General features: G+C 38.7%; 2 protein-coding genes across 2 annotated transcripts in view; both read left to right on the top strand.

Moving 5' to 3' along the window:
• The first annotated feature begins 4804 nt into the window (after positions 1-4804).
• On the top strand, positions 4805-8268 carry prf1.3 (perforin 1.3). The gene is made up of 3 exons (XM_079484981.1): positions 4805-5319; positions 5406-6275; positions 6362-8268. The coding sequence occupies exons 1-3, from the start codon at positions 4817-4819 to the stop codon at positions 6648-6650; spliced, it is 1662 nt and encodes a 553-aa protein (XP_079341107.1). The 5' UTR covers positions 4805-4816; the 3' UTR covers positions 6651-8268.
• Positions 8269-8732: 464 nt separating this feature from the next.
• Positions 8733-22854, top strand: part of stx1b (syntaxin 1B) — a 31208-nt gene continuing 17086 nt past the window's right edge. The window contains exon 1 of the mRNA XM_079484608.1: positions 8733-9032. Coding sequence (XP_079340734.1) covers positions 9003-9032 — 30 coding nt within the window. The 5' untranslated portion in view covers positions 8733-9002. The remainder of the gene's footprint in view (positions 9033-22854) is intronic.

Below are 22854 nucleotides of genomic sequence, written 5' to 3'. Positions count from 1 at the left end.
TGGACGATATTAGTGAAGTAATGTGGGGAATAGTGAATGAGGGTACAGTGGGCGATATCGGACACTGCCACGTTGCAGTTTGAGCGCGCAAATATTTATCGTAGGCAGCTGCGAGCTGGGCGGGGTAAGATATGAGGAAACTACTGCAAGAATGGAGGAGAGAAAGGTCACGTTATGACAATCCATATGATCGCTAGTAATGGGAAATCAAGCCTCAAGTGAAAAAACGCGATTTTCCATTTGACCGTCTCGAGAAAAGATTCAAAGCTTCGAGTGTCGAAAACAGCGCCATCTGAGGGTTAATAAAACATAGCAGTCGCGTTTTTAATGTCATGTATACAAATAAAGCTTATACAAATTAATACATTAATTTACCAATTCAAGTGTGGCTATAAATATGAACTTATATTCATACGATTCAAAACTTTTGTACAGAATAATGCTCATCAGTGGCGTTGCACGGAACCACAATGTAGGTGGGCCCAGAGAAAATCACCAAATCAACAGGACAGTAGTGGGCAGTATGTTGAACACTATGCTTGGTCATGGCTGAGCTGCCACATACACCACATTAAATAAACAACTGACTAGGTAACACATAGTAGGAACATTTACATGCAACTGATGACATTGAGAAAAACGCTGACAAAAGCTACTAGGCTATTATTATTTAGAGTTATTAGCAACAAGCAGTGATGTGCAATTAGAATGAAAGTTTTTGTTCGGATACATCTATAGCACTGCGGGAGTGCCTACCGGACATTGAGACACTGCGGGAGTGCCCACCGGACATTGAGACACTGCGGGAGTGCCCACCGGACATTGAGACACTGCGGGAGTGCCCACCGGACATTGAGACACTGCGGGAGTGCCCACCGGACATTGAGACACTGGGGGAGTGCCCACCGGACATTGAGACACTGGGGGAGTGCCCACCGGACATTGAGACACTGCGGGAGTGCCCACCGGACATTGAGACACTGGGGGAGTGCCCACCGGACATTGAGACACTGCGGGAGTGCCCACCGGACATTGAGACACTGCGGGAGTGCCCACCGGACATTGAGACACTGCGGGAGTGCCCACCGGACATTGAGACACTGCGGGAGTGCCCACCGGACATTGAGACACTGCGGGAGTGCCCACCGGACATTGAGACACTGCGGGAGTGCCCACCGGACATTGAGACACTGCGGGAGTGCCCACCGGACATTGAGACACTGCGGGAGTGCCCACCGGACATTGAGACACTGCGGGAGTGCCCACCGGACATTGAGACACTGCGGGAGTGCCCACCGGACATTGAGACACTGCGGGAGTTCCCACCGGACATTGAGACACTGCAGGAGTGCCCACCGGACATTGAGACACTGCGGGAGTGCCCACCGGACATTGAGACACTGCGGGAGTGCCCACCGGACATTGAGACACTGCGGGAGTTCCCACCGGACATTGAGACACTGCAGGAGTGCCCACCGGACATTGAGACAATGCCAGAATGTGATGCTGTATGGCCTACCTTACATACTCGTTTTCCATGCTTCTTCTTTGTTGCCCAATATTTTATTAATTTTACCCACACTACACCTGACTTTTGTCCTTTATATTATTGCCACTGTTATATATTTATTTACATTGTCTAGCTCACTTAAAACATGTGTGTTACATGAGGTTAACATTTAATCTTCTCTGTTATAATTGCTTCATTTTGGTCCCCCTGTTCTTTAAATGTGTAAAGTTGTAGAGCTACTTAGCTTTTGTAAAGTGGCAAAAAGAAAACACAACCTCTGGGCTGCACTTTCACTCTTCAGGTCCTGTGTCATTTTCAGCCAGCGCAAGGACTGCTGCAGCTTTGAGATGCAGTCTGGCAAGCGTTTAAGAAACACTGCAGGTTTTTCCCTTCGCTGGTTTGCACTCGTTGACCTGCATGTGGGAAATAAAGAGCAGCCCAGACTGCAAAACCAGACAACAAGACTTGATGCAGGTGTATAATCAATGCAGCATAACAATCAGTGGAATATCATTTTAATCTAACAATGACTAAAAGGCATCGTAAAAATTAAAGGGTGTTTCATGGCGGAAAATAAATCATATGTTTGACAGGAAGTGCAGGCAAGTAAATAACTGATTTTTATTTTTGTTCAACTTTAACCAAAATGATGCAGCTAACATTTACATTGTTTATTCAATATTGATTTGTTCCAGAATGAATGCTGTTCATCTCCTTAACCAAGATGTTAACCAATAGAAAGACGCTGCTCATTCATAAATAATGAATTGCAGAAAGTAACGTTAGTTTTCAGTCCACAGGCCTGTCAAACCAAAGGACTTTATAACTGATGTAACATCTGGGTCGCACTCGGCTACGCTGTTGGTGTAAATGGGTTAACCCACATAGCACAGTAAGTGTTCATGGCCTAGATCAGGATTCAACTAAGGTCTGATGCAGTATACCACTGATAACCAGTAGTTTAGATCACACGTATGGTTCAGAACTCAAATGAGCTACTTGCACCTTTATTAAACCCGGTATAATAAAATAAGCCTTTCTCTGTTATTCTAAACCATGTACATTTGTGGTGTGTGCTGTATATCATGTTTTGCTCATAGCTGCATGGATGAACGAAACCATGCAGATATTTAGTGTGTGAAACAATAAATAAGAACAATAAAAAAAACATTAGGTCATAAACAGATTGTGGCTCTTGGCAAACTGAAAGTGAGTTTGAGAACGAATTAATTTAATCATATGAAGCGTTTTCCTTTTGGTTTTTATTTAATGACAACATGAGACAAGTCAAATGTTTTTTGAAGATGAGATTGTTCACGAGTCTCTGGCACAATTTTGTTAAGTAGAAATTTTATATCACACACAAAACATACAGTTTTAATACATAAATACCATTAGGATTTCTGTACATGCTTATACAATATAGTATAATATATGAAAAATCTTAAAATTGAATTTGCAATATTTTCTCAATGGACTGTAATCTCACATAAATTCCCCTCAATTTAAATGTGGTGACACCGGGAGATTTAATGATGAACCATCTAAAATTGTGATTGGGAGCTTATGCTTTGCTCATTTATTCACAGCTAAAATGAAATAAAAACTGTCACAGATCTGTCATTCCTTAAAGTTTTGGGAGTGAAACCATAAGGCTCGCAAATGCTTGGGTGTTAACTTTACAGAAATGGCGCGTACAGCACTGTTCCTCTGTAGTCACCTCAGCTTCTCTCTACAACTCCGAAAAGATTAAATAACATAAAGCAAATCTATATATGGATTCTGAAGTCTTGAAAGTGGTTAGGTCACATGAATGTTATAATGTCAAATGTCTCCAATGAAGTTGCTCTTAGAATACAGAGACTGACTGTTTTCAAATGATTTGCTCTTTCTTTTTATCTAGGGTAGATAAGAGCGAACAGACCACAGGTCCAGAGATGCCAATCACTGTCAGTATGGAGGTCAACAGACGGCGATTGAATGCATTAAAACAAACCAATAAAAAAGGAATGGAGACTGATATCAGCTCTCGATTAGCATGACCCGGCATTGAGACAATGTCATGATTCCCTTGCGTTAAATGCAAACGACCAACAAACAATATGGGATACAGTAATGTTGTCTTTGAACAAAACATCGGGTAAAAGAAAATGTGTGTTTGGATGGATGTTTTTTGCAGACTTCATGTGTTTGTGCTTGATGTGAACTGCTAACCGTTTCAACCTGGTGTTACTGAGTCAGATCTTTTTGTTCCCGTTTTCTCTTCATAACTTTGGTGTTATTCAACTGAAACTTCTGTCCTGCTCTACCGTTTAAGCACGGCTGATAAGAAAAACCTCAACTGGGTAAATGTATAACGCATGCTGTTATTTAATTATTTCTATTATATGCTATTATTAAGAATTATTTACAGGTTAATTGTTCGTGTAAGTGTTGCGCATGTATTTGAAAAAGAGCATTTTGAGAGATTGATGTTTTATGATTTATTGCAATTGTTCACGTAAGTCTTCAAACTATTTCACTGAATAGAAACTGGAGGAATGCAGCTCTATGATCTGTGATCTCTGTTCAGCCGGAGCTTATGTAATTCATTTGTTTATTTCTATTATGGTACGTTCTTTATAGAGCATCACAGGTCACTTATTTTAAATTGAACTTGACAGTGAAACTTATGAAGTGTTTGTTTTCAGCAGCGATAGATGAGAATTCTGAGATATGAATCGGTTTTAAGCATGTTATCTTTTATAAATGATGATTGTTAAGTTTGTATTTAGTTTCTGAAATACACCAACATTTATGCAATTGATCTGACAGGTGCTTTTATTCAAACCCAAAATAACGTACTGTGTATTCAAGAACATTGAATTGTTAAAATTATACATATAATGTATTTGATAAAAGCTTTTATAATATAGAGAATACAGAAGAGACCAATAGATACCAATATCTTTTTATTAAATTAATAAAAAAAAAAATATTCTGCCAATGTTCGTGTGTCGTTCGTGTGTCCCATGATTCGTTTTTCACAACCATAGAAATTTACGCAAAACTTCTACGAAATGATGTAAACTTTATTCCAATTATGAGCAACATAGACAGCATATGGTTAATTTTTGTCATTTACTTTTATTTAATCACTTTCCTGAAAAAGGGCTAAAGCCTGCCAATTGAATTAAATGGTATAAATTATTACACATACATATCCTGTAGGAACTGGAAATGGAAAGATCTTTAAGAATTCAATGTGAAAAAATGTCTTTTGTAACCTAACAGCATCTTCTCTCTCAGACTCTTTCTGCAGCACAAATGGCTCCAGTTCTTCTGCTGCTGTTTCTTCCTCTTTCCCTCTGCTGTCAAACGGCCCCCAGCACCGAATGCGACAGTCTGCCTTTCGTACCGGGGCATAATTTGGTAGGAGAGGGCTTCGATATTGTACGAATGAAGACCACCGGAGCCTTCGTGGTGGACGTGCAGAACTACATGACCGGAGGGGAGCACGGAAACTGCACCTTCTGTGACAACAAACTACTCAATAAGAAGCAGAAGTTGCCGGCATCCGTAGTCGACTGGCGTATCAAGGTTCGATGTCGCCGTAGCCTCAGCGCCAAGGTGCACGAATCCGCTAGTTCGGTGCTTAAAGATACCGCCAGTTCTACCAGCGTGAGCTGGAAGGTTGGCTTGAGCGTGCCGATGGTGGCGGGCGTGTCTGTGGGTGGCACTCATTCGAGTGCCTCCAGGTTTGCCAAGAGCCACGCGTCTCAGGACAAGTTCTCCTACACGAGCCATACCTTCTCCTGTCGCTATTACTCGTAAGTTTTCTCATATATGCGCGTTTGTGCACGTAACTGATTATTTCAATGACAAGTGAGTAAATTAATTTGGGTTCTCATTTCAGATTCCGTCTCCACGCTAGACCTTCGTTGACCAAAGAGTTCAAGGGTTCCCTCAACATCCTTCCACCTCAATTCAACAGTAAGTCCGAGGCGGCCTACAACCACTTCATCTCCATCTATGGAACACACTTTCTGCGGCAAGTCGACCTGGGTGGTCGCGTAAAATCAACCACCGCCGTGAGGACCTGCAAGGTCGCCATGACAGGACTTTCGGTACAAGATGTGAGCAACTGCTTATCGGCAGAGGCGTCCGCAGTCATAAAGGGTGTGAAGGTGAGCGGAGCGATGAGCTACTGCAAAGCCAAACAGAAAAAACTAGAGAGGGGCAACAGCTTCAGCGCATCTTTCTCTGACCGAGTCACTGAAATAATGGGAGGCAACGGCGAGGCTCAGGATATCCTCTTTGCACCAAGCAACAAAAGCGGGTATGGTGCATGGCTCAAGACGTTGAAGACGGTGCCGGGCGTGGTGTCCTATACGCTGACCTCACTGCACATGCTGGTTACACACGACCCAGAGAGAAAAGCCAGTTTACAGGCGGCCATTAGTACATACATAACAAAAAGTGCTGTATCCACTTCTTGTTCTTCCAAATGTAAGGTGGGCCGGCGTAACGGTAACTGTGCGTGTAAATGCAGCGGCCATCAACGTATTGATAGTAATTGCTGTCCAAGCAAACCAGGAGTGGGTACTTTGAGTGTGACCGTGGTGAGCGCCGCAGGACTGTGGGGAGACTGGTTCTCTAAAACCGACGGTTATGTGAAAATATTCTACGGAGGTGCATCAGATACGACCCCTGTGATTTGGAACAACAACTTTCCTCAGTGGAACCATAAGCATACCTTTGGAACCGTGGAACTGACGGCGAGAAAGTGAGTAAATGTAAAAAAAATGTTTTTGGCCTACAAGAGACTAATTTTGTACGTGAAAAATAATAATAATCATTTTTTCTTTTCAGACCACTGAACTTTGAGGTGTGGGACCGCGATAACCGCTGGGATGATGATCTGCTGGGAAAAGTTTCTGTTGTCCCATCTCAAGGCTACAACGTGAAGAAACAGATGAGGCTTAAGCATGGCACTCTTCTGGTCTCCATTACTGCAATTTGCGGTCCGAGTCTAGCAGGTTCATACTGTGAAAAATATGCCCCAGCACCAGATAGCGTCAATACTCTCACCGATTACAACCCTTTCAACCCAGTTTCCTTCCAAGAATCGAATGGTTTTCCTGTAAACACTTTTCTGTAAAAACATAATCGTTTGATTGTTATGTAATCTAAATCTTGATTTAGAACTTAAAATGCTAACTAATGTATTAAAATAGATCAAATATTTGACAACAAGGACACAAATTTTACTACATAACTTGAACTAAAGATCTGCAATAATAATTCTTTACATCCCTTAAATTACATTGCCAGTATATTTCGATACATTTTCCAAGTAGTAAGGAAAAACAACAGATGTTTTTAGACAGAATAAAGAACCTTTTTTAAAATACTTAAATATTGTGTTTAAGCCCTCTAGTGTTTTACAAAAGACAAAATATTTTATTTCAGTGGTTGTAATTGTGGTGGGTGAAATGAGAAGGGCTTGTTCGTTAACATCTAAGGTTTAAACGTTAAGTCTTATAAAATCTTTCTCCTGAATACATGCTTTGAATGCTTTGTTTAGAAATATAGTTTTAGGAACAGTGATTTAGAGTAGAGGCACATTTGGTGGGGGAAGAAAAAACGTTTGACTGGTGTGGAGTTGGGTCAGCGTTTATCTTTTTGACAGTGTTGGCATCCACACACAGGCGTCAACTCATTGCTGCAGTGTTAAAAGTGTATGTTGACAATTTTCCAAACGCATTCTGAAAAGTAAGCGCATAAGAGCGCATAAATGAACAATTACGTGAATGAACGTGTTAGGGAAAAAATACAAACATAATAAGGAAAAATATTAAAATTATAATGTGTGATAAACTGTATGCATACTTTTCATCAGACATATAATTTTGTTGATTATTCACCATGAGGACAAAAGATTATTCAGTGTTTTTGATTAAATGTAGATATTTTGGATTAAAAGCAGGGCAATCCTTAAACATATAACCTTAAAATATTAAATCTTACTTTTATAGCTAATGCATTAAATGCCAACAATCCCATTTGATTTTAAGACGTGTGCAGTATTAAAATAAAGTAATGTCTAAATATTAAGGTATTTTATGTTTTTGTACAATTTTGTGTTCTATTTAGTTTCAATTCAATTATAATGTATAGAAAAGGTTGAATGTAAAAAGGTCAAAATGGCACCTGTTACATTTTAATTTCATCATTCGCTGTTATTGTTTATGTAAGTGTAACAATACCTTTTTATACATTACATAGATATTTTTTATATTTACAAAACATCTTTATTAAATAGGTTTGAAAGACAAATGCTTTTAGCAAGTCAATGAATCATCTAAGATTAAAATAAAGTTTAAAACAAAGTGGGTTTGTGAGCCAAACAGCGCTCTCTTTAGGAAAAAGACTGCAGTTCAATTCAACAGCCCAAACATCCCTACAGCAGATTTGATTGAAATATCATCGAGTAAAATGTGATAATAAAGGCATTGAATCGAGGTGGCTAACATACATATATTTTTCTTTGTGTACGGTGAGGCTTATAAATGTAAATGTCTGTGATCAAGACATCCAAAAAAACGTTTTACTGTTTACTCATAGGAAAAACTAACCATGGTTTTATTATAGTAAAATATAGTAAGCATGATTTCCTTGACACAATTTCGATGTTGTATTACCATACTTTTAATACAAACATTATGGTTAAGCTGTGGTAAATGTCTGGTAACTACAAATAAAACCAAAAATTATATTAAACCGTGGTTATAATTTTCATTGCTTGCGCATATATTCCCGTATATCTCCACCCTTCATAAGAATATACATTTTTTTAAAGTGCTGTCTTTTTAAAGTGTATAGGTTTATATCTGAAACAGTATGTTCTCCAATGCGCCATACCCATTGCCCGCATCAGAATAAAACGCACGCACGTCGATCCTTTCGTCACCTCCTCTGTTCGTGCAACCCGGTGGAAAAGACGAAATTCCGCCCCTGCCTTCTTCATTCCGCCTACAACAAACTACAGTTCCCTACTTATCATGGGAAACGCGGGGCAGTTACGCGCTGCGGAGACGCGCTGTACAGAAAGCGAGAGGAATGGGGGAGGGGCGGCAGGTAAAGAGCGAAAGGGATGGCGAGGAGCGGGCGGCGCATGCGCACACGCGCTCCATCCCTCCGCATCGCTCCCCTCCCCCCACCACTTTTTTGCAGCATCAGTACCGCGTTCGGAATCGCATTCGTGTGCTGGAGTCAGAGCGCGCTGCGGGGCATCACTGCACCGCAACGGAGGACGCACCATCACTGAACCAGGAATAGGGAAAGGGGGAAAAGGGCGTGAAATAGCGCAGAGGGGGAAAACAGGGAAACCCGTTGTTGAGAAGCACCCAAATCTGTGGAAAACTACAGACAGGAGCCAGACGCTTGGTAATAAATACATTAACGCAGCGGAAATCTCAAGCGACGTTTTTGGCCAGCACGGCGGGGAAAAATGAAGGATCGCACGCAGGAACTACGAAGTGTAAGTCATTTCTCGCGTTTCCTCCATGATGATGCCTTATCGCTCATCTCCTCCCTTATTCTCAGTCTCCTCACCGCAACCGGGCGTCAGCAGATGACTGCTGCTCGCTCACAGTTGAGCATTTATGGGCATGGTACGCTTTCAGTCATTTTTTCCAAATTCCCTTTTCCCCTTTTCTTTTTATCGATGACTAGAATTACACATGGAACTGTGCATCGTATCGCACAAACGTTGGGCTTTTAATTTAGACACTCACACCCGTTCCGTGCGCGATGGACGGTGTATCGATTTATCGATCAAAGCGGGTTATATGGCGTAATTCGCGAAAAGAGCCCCCCCACATTAGCATGCATTGAAAGAGACCACCGTTGATACACGTCGCCCAGGAGTGTGATCTAGGGTATAGACTACTGCGGACAGTTATCCTTAACACCGATACGCACGGTCTCAATGTCCAAATCCATGATTGCCGCGTGATTAAATATGAATTCCTTTTTTTCGACTGAAAAGGACATGTATTTCTATTGGATTGGCATTCCCTGTGGCACGCGCTCTTAACTCTATTAGATATTGAAAAGGGCTCTGCACCAGGGAATTTTGTGCACCTCCACACTACATCTTCCTGAATGCATGTAACGTTCAACAGACGCATTTGAATCATCGGGTGGGATATGCGACTATTGCAGCGTGCACTGTGCCGTTCTTTGCCACTATATTACATATGACATGCGTTTACGGATGCTATATTGTTGCATGCATCGTCAGACGGGGCTAAATGGATACAACATGGCCGCCAAAGTATTTCTATTTATGGTAGAGACGGTGAACGACTTCATCATTTTTAGTTTAAAGCCGTGTTAAAGGTGGGCCTCAAGGCGTTAATGCGTCGCTCGAGTATACATTTTCCGTCGCCGGAGATGAATGAAATATCTTAAAGGAAACGCCTGAACCCGGTGCACTGCACTTAATAGTGCGCGTGTGTGATGCGCTTCCGAGGGAGCCAATGAATGATGGACATAGAGATGTACATTACCATGTTCGTGTTGAACTGTGAAGTTGCACACATTTGGATAAAGAGATGCACTTTTACTATCCAGCTTTAGGTGAGCCCCTCGCAAGTAATTTGTACCAAAGCCCGAGACCTCCCCTATTCCCCCGGAGACCACTGCATACCAGGTGCATCTGATAACACCCCTTTCTTATCAGACGTATAGCATTGATTTGTAATCTACGGATAATCGGATTGACTGAATTTGCAGCTATATGTGATGCGCCCAAATGACTCCGGCTTTCCAACATACATGTCTTGCTCGTGAGAGGTGTTAATAGCTCAACGCGGATGTGATCCGACGTGATTGGGCAGTAATCACATTTTATGTAATCGTCAGCATCACTGTGACGTATCGGTCGCGCGGTGAGGGAGATGTACGGGTGACTGTGGGCGTGCGCAGGGCGCGCGTGTCTGTGAATAGCGGAGACAATCAAGGATAAATCACGGAACTCACTGACCTTGCCCTTTTCCATTTTAGGTTTCATTTGTAACTGTAGCATATTTATAGCCAAACAAGGGAATGACCTTACTTTACACGATGAAGTCATTATGGATACGATAATTGCAACCTTTGGAAAATTAACCATGGTTTTTTTGTAGTAAAAGTGTGGTTGCCATGTTTTTAGCAGATTCATATTTGTATGACTACAAACATCGTTGTTAAACTGTTTTTTATTGTTATTGTAGTGAAACCATGGTACAATTGTGGTTACTATTGTAGTACTTACATGGTTACTATAGATAAAAAAACTTGGTTAAATCTCATAAGAGATTTATAGCCTTTAGCATTATGTTTCAAGGTGACCATAGTTTTAATTCGACATCACAACATGAAGAGTTTGGCTCCAAAATGAGAAAACGTTCAAAGATCATGTTTTTATGATGTTATAATGTTTTATTGTGTTAGTTAGCTGTATTTTTTGAGTTATTATGGCTTAAATAAAAAAATAAACAGCTACAGTTTTGTTGATATTAATTTGAATGTACAATAAAAAACAAGATTTTTGATTTTTTTTAAACCGAGTTGGAACCAAACTTTTCATATATTGACTGCATTTATTGATTTTTTCCACACTTAATGAAGACATTCCCTAATAGGTTTATTTAGAATACATGGTTTACATTTTGTTTTATCAAATGTTAATTTTAACAACTAAATGATCTGGTTTTATTCCAGTCTAAAATATTATTTAATGTGATTTATGTGACTAAATCAACCTTAACCTTTAGATCACACCAACAGAAGAATTTCAATGGTCATCTACATTTAGCTAGTACAGTTTTTCATATGATTTCATTAGTATTCATTTCTTATCCCATTGGTTTCTTTTGGTGGCTGTCAGTGATAAATCGATATGCTATATTATATTTTAAATAATTTAATCGTTGGACTCGATAAAATGAGGAGATATGCACAGAAGTGTTTTAAATAAACTCCTGTTACTAAACATGAACAACGTATTGATGTGCTCCGCTGTGCACTGTGCTGTCCTTGAGAGAGAGACGAGGTTGAATGTCTCTCTCTCTCTCTCTCTCTCTCTCTCTCTCTCTCTCTCTCTCTCTCTCTCTCTCTAGTGAAGACATTCAACTGTCAATGTAAATGAACTTTAATTTCACTAAGTGATACACAATTTATAAGAAATGTATTTTTTGTGCTTTCACATTAGTTAAGAATAGGTCAGATGAGTAAAAAGTTGTTTGCCAGACTCCGACTCCACGGCACGATCTGTCTGGATGTCGTTGCTTTGCTGGATGTTGTTAAATTAAAGTGAAGAGTTTTGTTTTTACAAATATCATGTAAAGTTGTAAAGTGATGGATTTGATAGAAATTATATAGAAGATGATAGTCATTCAATTAAGGTTCCAAGAGGTACGGTCTTTATACTTTCTTCCAGACGGAGGTCCAGACATTATGTTTTTTGAAAATAAATATTTATTCAATTTAGCCCAGTTGGATATCAGGCCATATTATTACATTTTGATTTCCACAGTATGCATATATCTAGGCTCTGTGGCGAGGGGAATGTCCTCTTAATAAAAATCTGATAACTAATATTTGCAATAAAAAATCTACTGACAACATACAAACAACAAATGTAATGTAACAATTAAAATGCTCTCATCATAAACAGAAAACAAATTTACTTACTAAATTAGCCTTTCCATAATTTCCCAATTAGAACGTTGCTCAGTACAAAATGTGACCCTGCTTGTGAAAACCCAGCAAAAGTATTTCTAAATAAAATCACACTACATAATATACTGTGAAACTATAACAACAATATCTTCAATATTGACTGAATAATGCCATTTTAAAGACTGAAATCTTAGTGGAACTAATGCTTGAAAGGAATCCGTGATGCTTGTTAATGCTAAATGCTAATGCTGATAATTCATTTGATTATGAGACTTTAGCCTGGGTTTTCACAGGGTCACAAATGTTTACATGCTGATCGATAATGCTAATAATGCTAATGCTAAATGTAGATGAAATATCACAAATCTGGTCGAAAGGTTGGAGACATATAGCAAACTACTTTTGTTAAAATGAGCACATGTTTGCTGCTCTTCATGCAGCGCGTCTTTGGCGGGAGAGAAGCAGCGCGCACGGAGCGTAAAGGGTTAAAATGAAGTGCGTTTGGCAGCTTGGCGTTAGATAAAGATATAATAGGATATAGTGGCAAAAGATCTATTACATAAATGTGCGTAAGAACGCGTGTGATTCTCCGCTGTGTTGACGTGGCCTCAATTTAAGCAACTGAAATAAAAGCAACGATCCGCCAATTGAGGATGACTGACATAGAATACGTTTCATTAGCATGATTCGTTCCCTCAAAGAGAACGCCACATAACCTCATATGCTGTAAATAATGTTTTATCACTAGTGTATTATTCAATCTCAATGCATTGGTGCTGTCCACATATGATTTGTGTATCACTTTATTAATCAGGATATCTAAATGATTATTTTGTGAGAAATCAGGTGTGACATTGAACATTGGCAACCTGAGATTAACAGGCAAGAGTCCGAGAGATCGCACACAGTATCTCATCCGGTCCAGAGAAGCAAGAGTTCAGACACATTGTGCTAAATATTAATGATAATTGAGTGCTAATGGAACCCGTACTCCGTCCCATTCAGCCATGTGTAAAAAAATGACTCTAAAGGCTTTTTTGGTCCGTCTACAGAACTAGGTAGATAACACATAGAGAATAGACAGATGGGGAACTGCATGACGATAAGTCCGCTGCCCAACAACCAACAAGACACAGAGGTCACAGCAGGTCACGGACCAACAGAAAACACTTCTGGTACAGTGAGAGCTTGCTATTTTACAACGAAATGCAATGGAGAAGTCCTTCAGCCAATCACTGTGCAGGCAGCTTGGAAAGAGGATGATGAATCTGAAGGAAGAAGCTGTGATGGCCAGAGGTGCCGTAGCAGATGGAGTTTGAAGTGAAATGCCATTTTGTTGGTAGCTAAATTAAGGCTAAGGGGTTGTGGGGTTATTGGTGTATATTAATGGAGGGTAGATTCGCTGATGTGAAAGAAATGAGTAAAACCACTTCCTGATACTATAAAATGAATTTCTTGTGCTGACACTTCACAGTTGGGTCGGTAGCATAAACTCATTTTGTTGACTCTATGGGCATATAGATGATGAGCGGTATGTGATGTAGTGAGGATGCTTAAGACTCAATTGAATGATTCCACTTAAGACTGTACAGTTTTTTTTAGCAGAGTGGTTCAACTTTTTAGGATTTATCGTAGTTTATTTGGTGACACAAATTTCTACAACTTGAACAAAAGTAAACTAAACGGGCAACAAAATAGAAATCGTCAAATACAGTTTAATGGTTTTTGTACTATGTGAAGTCTGAATGTTTTATTGGGAATTCATTTAAAGCTCCTTTTCAGAAAGAGTTTCTCCTAGTCAAACTTCAAACTCATAAAGCACAGCATGATGTCAACTTTTAAAGAACTACTATTATATTATGGAAAACCAGTCAACCTCACCAATCAGCTATAGTGACATCACCTTGTAGCCTCTCATGGCTTTTTGTTCTAGTACATTATTGACTATTATGAAACGCGTCAACGAAACAGAGTTATAAGTCTTTTTGGTTAATCATATTTAAGAGGTTTAAGAGGTATTTGGATCTCTGAGCAGCATAGCGCCCCCTATAGGCTGTCATGTTTTTTTTTCACCCCTGTAAATAGCTACATTACTCTTTCATCTGGTTTTAGTTCAGTTGGCAATATGGTGAGCGGGAGTGAGCTAAATGGTTGTTTGTTTGACTTCATTATTGTAATTTGGTGCTGTGAAAGCAATCTGAATACTTGTCGGTAGATATTAAAGCCCTCAGTGAACTTGCAATGCAATAACAATTACAGACCTCCAATGCAGAGATGAGCTTCGTAAAGAACTTAATGATTCAGCTTCTGATCGTGAGTCCGCTTAGCATTTCCAGTTACTTATTTAATGAACACTTATTTAATTATCGCTTCTTTTAACTTCATTATTACAAACAATATTTCTAATATTTTGATTAATATGCATTTTAACTGAATAACCAGACAGATGTCACAGAGATTGAGTTTGACGTTCTCATGGCACAGTAAATGTTTTGCAGTTCAACGTAATGAGTCGCGGTTCAGTGAAGTCGATCCGCCTGATTCAGTAAGCGAGGGACTCCCTTACACTGATTCAAAACCGATAATTCATTTGACTTTAAAAAAAGAAATATGTTGTTTATTTGTTGTCTTCGCTGAATTCTTGACTGAATGTGTTGTGAAAGACAGAAAGCCAAAACATAATTCAAACTCATAACATAGCCAAGACATATATATTTTTATATTTAAATCAGTGTTGTTCAGTATTGGATCTGACACTAAATAACGTTAACTGTACAATGTTTTTTCTGTTTAAATGTTTCAGGTAAACATCATCTATCTAATCTTCCGTTTAAATATTAAAAACGTATTGAAGGAATCCTGAAATTTGATCAGAGCCATGATAAACTGTTATTGGATAATTTTGTATGATTAGCAAGAAACATATTTTATTCATTCAAATCAGCATTTTAAGTTTTTTAAGATTCATCTATTTTAATTTGCAATGGAGCGTGTTGTCAGGTAACCTTAAATCTAAATCTTGATCTAAATGAACTAGTTTTGTTTAAATCAAAAACTAATTTTGAAGTACATTTTAAAGAATAAATAGTTGATTTATGTAAAAATTCCAGGTTATCATTTTAACATTGTTCTGAACACACATGGTTGGGGGACCACTGGAGTAATGTGTTTATGATTGCCCATCATTAAGAGCTTTCCAGTCTTTGCATTAACGGAGGAATTGTTAAGTGAGAACATTTGTCAGTTACATCATATTGATTCATTATGAAATAGATTCATTTAGCTTTTCCTTTTCTCTTCTTTAGAACTACACAAAACGTTTCCTCAAGGTAAACATGGACCTGATTTTGAGGAAAAGTAGAAAGCTACAAATTGAATTGAGGAAAATAAACTCTTGAATGTTGCCAATATTGACTTTTTTAAAGCAAAATAATCTGTAAGCAGCATCCCGCATCAAGCTGCTTAGACTGAAGCCAGGGTAATAACAGCATGGCCTTTAAAATTCATCACACGCTGACCTGCGGTGATTTAACTTCATTCTGTCCTGTCCACAAAAACACAACCCGACGGCTATTTTATTATATCTGTCAGATTTGATATGATTTAAAAAGTTATGGAAGGATTTCTTCTGTAAATTGACTGCAGACGTTGGATGAGTCAGGGTGTTTGTCGTTTATTCTCCAGTGGTTTGCTGTCATTATTGGGTAATGTGATAAAAGGCTATTTCGATGAGAAAACCGAAAGCAGTTTTATAAATGGTGTGAGAGTCTCAGTCTCGCCCTAAAATATGAACTCTTGCGGCTCTCTGAACTTTTTAGACACGTGTCTTGACACTTAACATTTTTATGTGTTCTAAAATTCACTTTTCTTAAGACATTTGTTTGTTTTATACAAAATAAATAGTTTTGTCATTCTGGACCTCAAAAACACTGTCAGGAAAAGTTGATCTAAATTGACCTTTTCTAGGTTGTTTTACATATAAGCATGTTATATTAAAAAAGGTAAAAAATAAAATGGTTTTAAATTGACAAATTGTTTTTTGTCAGATAACATTGGTTCCATAGCAAACGGCATCGACAAAAAAAAATAATATCATATCATTCTGTCCTATTACACTGTAGAATAGTTTTTTTTCTGTGGCTCTCTCTTGGTCTAGTTGCCTTGCTAGAAAAATATTTGACAGGCACAGTATTATCCGTAAATCTCTTTCTCACCGTTTGTAAGATTATATTATATAGTCCCTGCTGTTATTTCAACCATTACAGTAATCTGAATATAAAAACTTCACTTCTGCATTTTACACTTTATTACGCAGAACTCGTTATTTAACTTATTTTTTTGTATTTATTTTTTATGAAGATGTTTTGTAGCCCTATAATGAAAATAATTGTAGCTTCGTCTATGGCATTTTAGACTGCTTCCTGTAACATCTCCATGGATTGATTTTTGACTGCATTCTCCTGTTGTAGATGTTCTTTGGATTAACATATATATGGTTTGGGTTCTTTGACAAAGGACTTAATAGCTTGTTCTCCGTCCCTTTGGTCTGTTGTTATTAGGCTCGGTTTATGGCACAGTTGAACTGGGGATAACCCCGTCCCTTGGGTGGAAAGGAAACCACATCATGTACCTCTAAGAGACAACACATGCACTGAATGCATCATGCGTCATTCTCTATTACTGCCTATTTTTCTCTTTCTCCGTAAAGCTGTCTTTTAGAAGAACATGTTGCTTTACAAATGCAACCCCTCAAATGTCTTTTATCCCAGAATGCACCACTCTGTTGAAAGAATCTACGGTGTTAGAATGTGAGGGAATGTAATTTGCGTCCACTTCGGAAATATAATCGCATTTTCCACCCTTTCTCGCCGTTCCTTATGTTTGTCAACAGCACCTAATCTAGTATAACAAGGCTAATGGCATAACCGGAGGTTCGAGATTTTGATGCCTGTGGCCATCGGCCATCCCTAGCACAGATGGGCCGTCGGCAGGGATGCAGGATTCTGACATTGTTGCATTACCCCTGCACCTGGTTTTCCAGCATTATTGCGATAGCATGGATCTGGTTTACTTTTAGGAGGCCATGCATCCATCGTCAAATGTCTTTTTTTACATGTCCTATTTGATGACAACTTCTTCCGTATCGTTCTGGCTTGCCTTCCCCGCCACTCCCTCTCTCCCTATGGAGGTCTATGTCTCTCGCTCCTCTCTCTCTATCACCATCCCCCTCTCATTGCACTTTGCTGACCCTCCCCCCTACAGCTGCACATTTCTCTTCCTCTTGATTCTCACTGCCACACGCTCGCTTTTGCTTCCTAAGCATGCTCTTTACTGCTGCATCCCTTCCAAGGGCTTTTTTCCAGTGGGTAAATAAAACAGATGAAGAAAAAACGGAAAACCCCACTTGAGCAATTCGGTACGTTCTTGAAACTGATGAATGTAAGTGTATTCGTCAGGATTTTGGGAAATAAAATATTTCAATGTTTTAAGGGCCATATTATTTCAAATGAAATATAGCTGCATTTAAAACCACACGCAAAAAGACATTTTTATTGCACAGCAGATAGTCTTTTATAGCTCAAGAGATTTAATGGAGTTAAGCGTTTCATTTAAGGATCAACACAGTGTCAGATGTTTCTCCTAAAATTTCTTAAAACAGACAAATGAGACAATCCTTCAGATATATGAAGAGTACGGAGGTGTAAAATGAACGTAGATTGCCGAGGTCAAATAATATGGATTTGGGTAAATGTGATGAGAAATGTTTGAGTTCATATTTAGATCGTCAATAATATTGACTTTCCAGACATTGTTGACATCTCTTCTGAAACTAATGACAGCGACATTTGTGACATCTCTGACTCTTTTTCTCAGAAGAAATATCCGAGGGGCAGAGGACGTAAGAAGGGCTTCCATTTGCTCTCTATCAATTCTCGTTGACGCCTAAAAAATACAATTGATATCATAGAGATTTTTCACAATAACAATACAATATTAATCATTAAGAGGATATAGAGGATAAACATCTTTTCATGTATTTACTGTTAATCTAGGGATGAGTGGAATGACCAAAATTCGCTTTCACAGAAGGAGTCATTTTTTATCATGTAACGATATATTTCACGGGACAATCTCCGTTTATAATTCTATATCTTATACCGCATTTTTCTTAGATTGACTTTTATTTATTTGTTACAATTCATTTGAATGTTCACTAAAGTTATAATGTAGGCAAGTTATGACATTTACATTTATTCATTTGGCAGACACTTTTATCCAAAGCAACTTACAAGTAGTTTTATACAGTGGCACATTACTGCAGAGCAATCAGAGGTAAGGTGTCTTGCTCAAGGGCACTTCAGTCATGACCTGCTGGCACTGAGAATAGAACCAGCAACCTTCTGATCACAAGCCCAACGCTCTAACCATTAGGCCACAGCTGACTATTTTATGAAAATATCTAGATATCAAACCAAGTTCTGATCATTTGAAATAAATATTTATTTAATATATCATATGTATACAGTAGGAAGATAGACAACATGTATAACAATGAAATCTGAATATATGCTCAAACAATGAGAGTACAGTATATGTTATAAACTGGTGTTCATGGGCTCTGTACTGTAGGTCTTCATCGCTCTTCACTCTCTATTAGATGCGCACTTTTAGTGTGTTGCGACTCTCTGTCTTTAGGTTTGTTTATTCTCGCTCTTGTCTTCGCACTGCGAGTCTCTGGTGACTCCACACCTGTCTCCCAACATGGGAGTTGGCGACGCGTCTTGTCAAAGCATCGCACATTTCAATGCAAGTTTCACCTTGGCTCGCCTAAAGTTGAACTTTTTTAAAACTATTAACAGCGTTACAAAACAATCTGACTTTTGAAATACGTGAGAATGAGCTTTTTTTATTGAAACATCTCTTACGGGGTTGACATTTTATTGTGCGTTAACTGCATATTCTGCCTTGCCCTTTGTGAGACTACAGGCATAAAAGCTGAAGCGAACATGTGTGTTTGTATTCCGATCACTGTGTGGGTACGACTACGCCTCCGGTCTAATGTGAGGACAGCGTTATTGCAGGCACAATGTCATGTCCCCTCGGCTGCACCACCCACCAATCTGTAACACCACCAATTCTGTAAAGCTGCTTTAAAACGACGCACATTAGGACAGAAACAAAACCCAACTACGACAAAATGGCTTCCCAGCTGGCTTGAAAAATAGTCCCATATTATGCACTATCCCCTTTAATATTTCATTCAGTCGCTACATTTATTTTGTTATTGGTAATTGTGCACGCGGTGGGTTAGGTTATACATTCTGGGTCACTAAATCTCGCGAGTAGCATAATGGACTCGGCCTGGCGGAATCAACTCAATGTAAGATGGTAAATAGCCACGCCAACAAACTTCATTTTATCTTGACAGCATAAAGGGGGACCTTTAATAATTTAAAGGCTAAGATCGGACTCCAGATCTGTTTATTCTGATTTATACTGAGCTGCGCATGCATGAAACTATCCTGATGTTCTATATAGACGAGTCAATTACCTGAGCCGCTTCCTCCAGAGGTTCCTAGTGAAATAGGGCAACAGGATGCCCTACTGGGATTTCTCACAATCTGATTCAGAAATCATAATAGTACACGCCTTACATAATGCAAACAATGAGAAGAATGGCAAAAGTGGTTTTTAATATTCTTATATGCAGGAGGTTACCATAAGAAAGAAAAAGCTCAGATGAGCTTTCTTTAATATCTCAATTATTTATGTTAGTGTGATTAAATGGAGGGCAAAAATATACTTTCCTAATGTTTTTTGCACGTCTCAGGTATTTTATTGAGAGAAAAAGACCCAGAAATCTCACAAATGCCCCCAGAAGAGATCTTAACAACGTCACAAACTGAGCTCAGATTTGTCAAGTCTGCAATCAAAGTCGATATTATTGAAGGTCTCAATATGAACTCAAACATTTCTCATTAAATTGACCCAAATCCATATTATTTTACCGCAACAATCTACAATTATTTTACACCTCCATAATCTTCATGGATGTGAATAATTGTCTCATATCGTCGCTGTCCTTCTGAATCCTCGGATGTCCAAATTCCATGTTTTTCAGGAAATGAAAAAACATTGTCCTTTTTAAATGATTAAATACTGTGTTGTCAAAGTTGACAAATACTTTTTAATACTTTTATTGGTTAGATATTTGCAAAACTCTGTGAAAAAACAAAGGCTGACTACTAAGAATGATTTATGGCCAAAAATTCTAATCACCAAATATGGAGATATGAGGTTTCAGAAGGACAACAGTGAATTGTTTTTTCTTTCTCCAAAGAAATTTCAGAAGAAATTTGATTTGACTTAAACTCAACAGAGAACTCCATATCATTTTAATCTGGTTGGTTTTTTTGTAAAATATACTAACTTTTATATAAAATATACTAAGTTTACTATATAACATAAACCAGCCTGATATATAGCTGCTGGTTTTAACATTTTCCAAATGTACTACATTTGTCATTAAAAAGGTGAATATTTTCTCTTCATATACGATAACCAAAGCTGAACTTTTTATGGTTAAGGGCTCAAGTCCCCTCACTTGTGTGTCTTTTTCCCAGCATATCAATGACATCATTAAGCTTGCAAGCCTTTAATTATGAGGAGAAAATGCTACCGATATCTTTTGTTGTTGACATCAATTGCTGGTCGTCCAATCAAACTCAAAGTATTTTGCTGTGAAGACTCACGTGTCACTTGAAGCTGCTATAGCCAAATGAAGCGGATGCCAGCATGGACAGATGTTTCACTTGCCCTCATTTTCAAAAAACATGAAAAAGTGTGTAAGGTAAAAGAAAACATGACCCATATTAAACATGGCCATGCTGTTCTGTATGCATTACAAAATTAACAGTTCACTTAATAATAGCATAGTGCCGAGTCTCTTCTATTAATTGAAATAATTTATTCCCTAATTGATTTAAGACTATTAAAGACATTTTGTCCGATGTAAAATCCAGGTTGAGGCTGTCATATGTAAACGGTTGGTAAATATCTGATATGTGCCACCCATTTCCTAGCCGATGATAAAACAGAAAAGTGATATTTCGCTTATTAAATATGCCGTTTATTGACTTGCATAACATTCTGTATGTGGGTCCTAAAGCTACATTCTGCTTGTAGCTACAAACACATCTCCAAATAACCGGTTTGTATTATTATAAAACCATCAGTCATTGGCTTTGCAGTTACATAGACTAGCATGACCTTGAGTTGCCTTCTGCCGTTTTGCAGTGGATCTGTCATAAGTGAGGAGATGAGTAGATGTGACACATCCCAAAGCAGAGCTTAGTGTTTTTTCTAAAGGTCATTATACAGAATAATGTCAAAAGGAACATTAGGAATATCTATATTTAATATCTCTATATTTGGGTTGTAATGAAGAAATGTCCGTTTGTCCTACACCTGTCACGAACCATAAAGGACGTTGAGCAAAATGTCTTTTCTATCGCTCTTATAATGAATAAATCCTGAGCTACTGTTAAGAAATGTGTACAAGGAATATAAACAATTTTTTAGAGAAAATCTCAGGCGTCTTCAAATTAAATCAATTAAAATAAATTCTTTCATTATTCACTCACCCTCATGTTACTTTAAACCTGTATGAAAACCACAAAATAAGATATTTTAAGAACGTTGAGAACCAAACAACACTGTCCCCCACTGACTTCCATTGTATGGACCGTCGACCATTTCTCAAATTATCGATATAAAACGAGTCAAATACAAGTTTTGAACAACAAGAGGGTAAATAAATGTCAAAATTTAGATTTGTGTGTGAACTATCCCTTTAAGAGCCTGAATGTGAGCAGTAGCAGTGTGTAATCCCCGACAGAACAAATCAGTTCAGCAAGTTCAAAACTGGAAATGATGTGTGGGTGAACAAATTATGGCAATTTTTTTGTTATCATAGCAACTATATATAAGCCTCGAATCCGTTATACACCCACATATTGTGAGATAGAACCAATTATATCTAAAACAATACCAAAGAATGTCTCCCTATGCTCTTTTCAATCCCTTGTCAATCAACCACAAGAGAGATGAAAAGGGATACCAATTGTTTATTGGTGCCCTGCTGTGACCCCAGTCTAACATGGTAGGAGATTTATCGTCTCCGAACTCGTCCCCCAGACCTTATCTGTGCCTCCCAGCTTTGTAGACACAAAATGTGTCCTCCGAAATCAGCCATCAAGCACCCGCGCGCACCGCTGATCAAATTCAGCCCTTCAATGCAGAATGCGTGGGGCCTCCCCTGCTTCTGCTCCTGAAATCTGTTGCTATAGACATTTTTGGTGAAGATCATAAGAGACTGGTACTGCTTTCCTGTAGCTCAGTGGTTAGAGCATGGTGCTGGTCATGGGTTCGATCCTGGGGATTGTCCATACTCCGACACAAAAAAGTATATTACAATGCAATGTAAGCACTTTGGATAAAAGCGTCTGCCAAATGCATAAATGTAAATATACTGCAGTAGCAAAGACATACAGAACACAGGGGAGCCAAAGCCACTCCCCATGAAACCAGATGCTGAGGGGGCAGGGCTTGGGAAGGGAGCGGCCAGATAAGAG

This window comes from Barbatula barbatula, assembly GCF_947034865.1.
Source record: "Barbatula barbatula genome assembly, chromosome: 21".
NCBI classification, from domain to species: domain Eukaryota; kingdom Metazoa; phylum Chordata; class Actinopteri; order Cypriniformes; family Nemacheilidae; genus Barbatula; species Barbatula barbatula.
This window is presented reverse-complemented; position numbering and strand designations above follow the sequence as displayed.